At 45.9% G+C, this 1,993-nt stretch overlaps 1 protein-coding gene across 1 annotated transcript; it reads left to right on the forward strand.

Moving 5' to 3' along the window:
• Positions 1-338: 338 nt before the first annotated feature.
• On the forward strand, positions 339-1,415 carry LOC308430050 (trace amine-associated receptor 7a; the record flags this gene model as incomplete). Its single annotated transcript, XM_080929148.1, has 1 exon — positions 339-1,415. The coding sequence occupies one exon, from the start codon at positions 339-341 to the stop codon at positions 1,413-1,415; it is 1,077 nt and encodes a 358-aa protein (XP_080785274.1).
• Between the last annotated feature and the right edge of the window lie 578 nt (positions 1,416-1,993).

Raw genomic sequence — 1,993 nt, forward strand, 5'->3', positions numbered from 1 at the left:
ACCGAAAGCCAACATCTCACAATGGAGCTCTGCGGAGGACAAGCATTTGTTTCTACAATGTGAGGAGGTGGGTAATTCAGACACACATTGGAAAATAGAAAGAAATAGAATCGTGAATAATAATGGGAACCAACAAATTAAACATTAGGGAGAAAATATAAAGGTTAAAATAAAATTAAGTTTGTCTACGATGACTGAATGAACTTAATGTAATTAAAAAATAACTAGACTCCAAAGCATGCCTAAACTTATTCACAGGTAAAAGAAGGGAGACGAAGTACTATTGACATATTCTTATATCTTTTCCAAAGGACATTTTGAAAACTGGAGTAACACACATGGACAAATTGGTTGACAGCTTTCTCGGGGATCAATCCAGAAGCATGAGCGAGGATCCGCTCCCTGCCCCGGCTCCGCAGCTGTGCTATGAGAACCTGAACACGTCCTGTGTCAGGATCCCATACTCCCCAGGCCCCCGCCTCATCCTATATGCAGTCTTTGGCTTTGGGGCTGTGCTGGCTGTGTGTGGAAACCTCCTGGTGGTGACATCAGTTCTTCATTTCAGGCAGCTGCACTCTCCTGCCAACTTTCTGGTGGCATCCCTGGCCTGTGCTGACTTCCTGGTGGGGGTGACAGTGATGCCCTTTAGCACAGTGAGGTCTGTGGAGGGCTGCTGGTACTTCGGGGACAATTACTGTAAATTACACTCTTCTTTTGAAGGGTCATTCTGCTACTCTTCTATCTTCCACCTGTGCTTCATCTCTGTGGATAGATATATTGCAGTCAGTGACCCCCTGATCTACCCCACCAGGTTCACTGCATCTGTTTCTGGCAAGTGTATCACCTTCTCCTGGCTCCTGGCCATAGTCTACAGCTTTTCCCTCCTTTATACAGGGGCCAATGAAGCTGGGCTGGAGGATCTGGTGAGTGCCCTCACCTGTGTGGGAGGCTGTCAAATCGCAGTGAATCAAAGCTGGGTCTTCATCAATTTCCTGTTATTTCTTATCCCCACACTTGTGATGATAACTGTCTATTCTAAGATTTTCCTCATTGCTAAACAGCAGGCTCAAAGCATGGAGAAGATGAGCAAGCAGACTGGCAGGGCATCAGACAGCTACAAGGACAGGGTGGCCAAGAGGGAGAGGAAAGCAGCCAAAACCCTGGGCATCGCGGTGGCTGCCTTCCTCCTGTCATGGCTGCCATACTTCATTGACTCCATCATTGATGCCTTCCTGGGGTTCATCACGCCCCCGTACGTGTACGAAATCCTGGTTTGGATAGCTTACTATAACTCAGCCATGAACCCTTTGATTTATGCTTTCTTTTATCCTTGGTTTCGAAAAGCCATCAAACTCATTGTCACTGGCAAAATCTTGAGGGGGGATTCCTCAGCCACCAACTTGTTTCCTGAGTAGATTTTAGGCTTAATTGGGGGTTTAAAAAATTGACTTTAGGATGCTGGGGGCCAGCCCCGGTGTGGGGGGTTCTTCTTTCTTGTCGGTTCTACTTGAGACAGTGGAGGGGAAGAGTGTAGGCGGAGGGTAAGACTTGGTCTTAGGAGATTCGGGGATAAGACTAAGTCTTACGAGATATTTAGGATTGCTGTATAGTAAAAGTTTACTATCTAAGTCTAAGTTACTGTGCTACTGGAGCTGGTCTGCCTTCTATGATCTTCTGAGGCCAGAAACTGCAGTCTCTGGTACTTAGCACCTGTTTCTAGAACAGCCAAGGATTGAGTGAATAGACTTGGTACTATCTCAGATGGAACTTCTGGGCTCTAACTTCCAGCCTGCTAGTCAGAAGTCAACGGAAGTAAAAGGGACACTTAGAAAAGTGATTATAATGTTTATCATTAAGTTGTCAAGAATTTCGTATGAAGGTTGTCTAAGGGGGAAAAAAATGGAACTATCCTAAGTGCGCTGGGGGTGGGGAGGCTCCTATGGAAAAAAGATTCTTCCAAGGGAAAAAAGAACGGTATGCCTCTCTCTCTTTG

This window comes from Micromys minutus (assembly GCF_963924665.1).
Source record: "Micromys minutus genome assembly, chromosome: 15".
Taxonomy (NCBI): domain Eukaryota; kingdom Metazoa; phylum Chordata; class Mammalia; order Rodentia; family Muridae; genus Micromys; species Micromys minutus.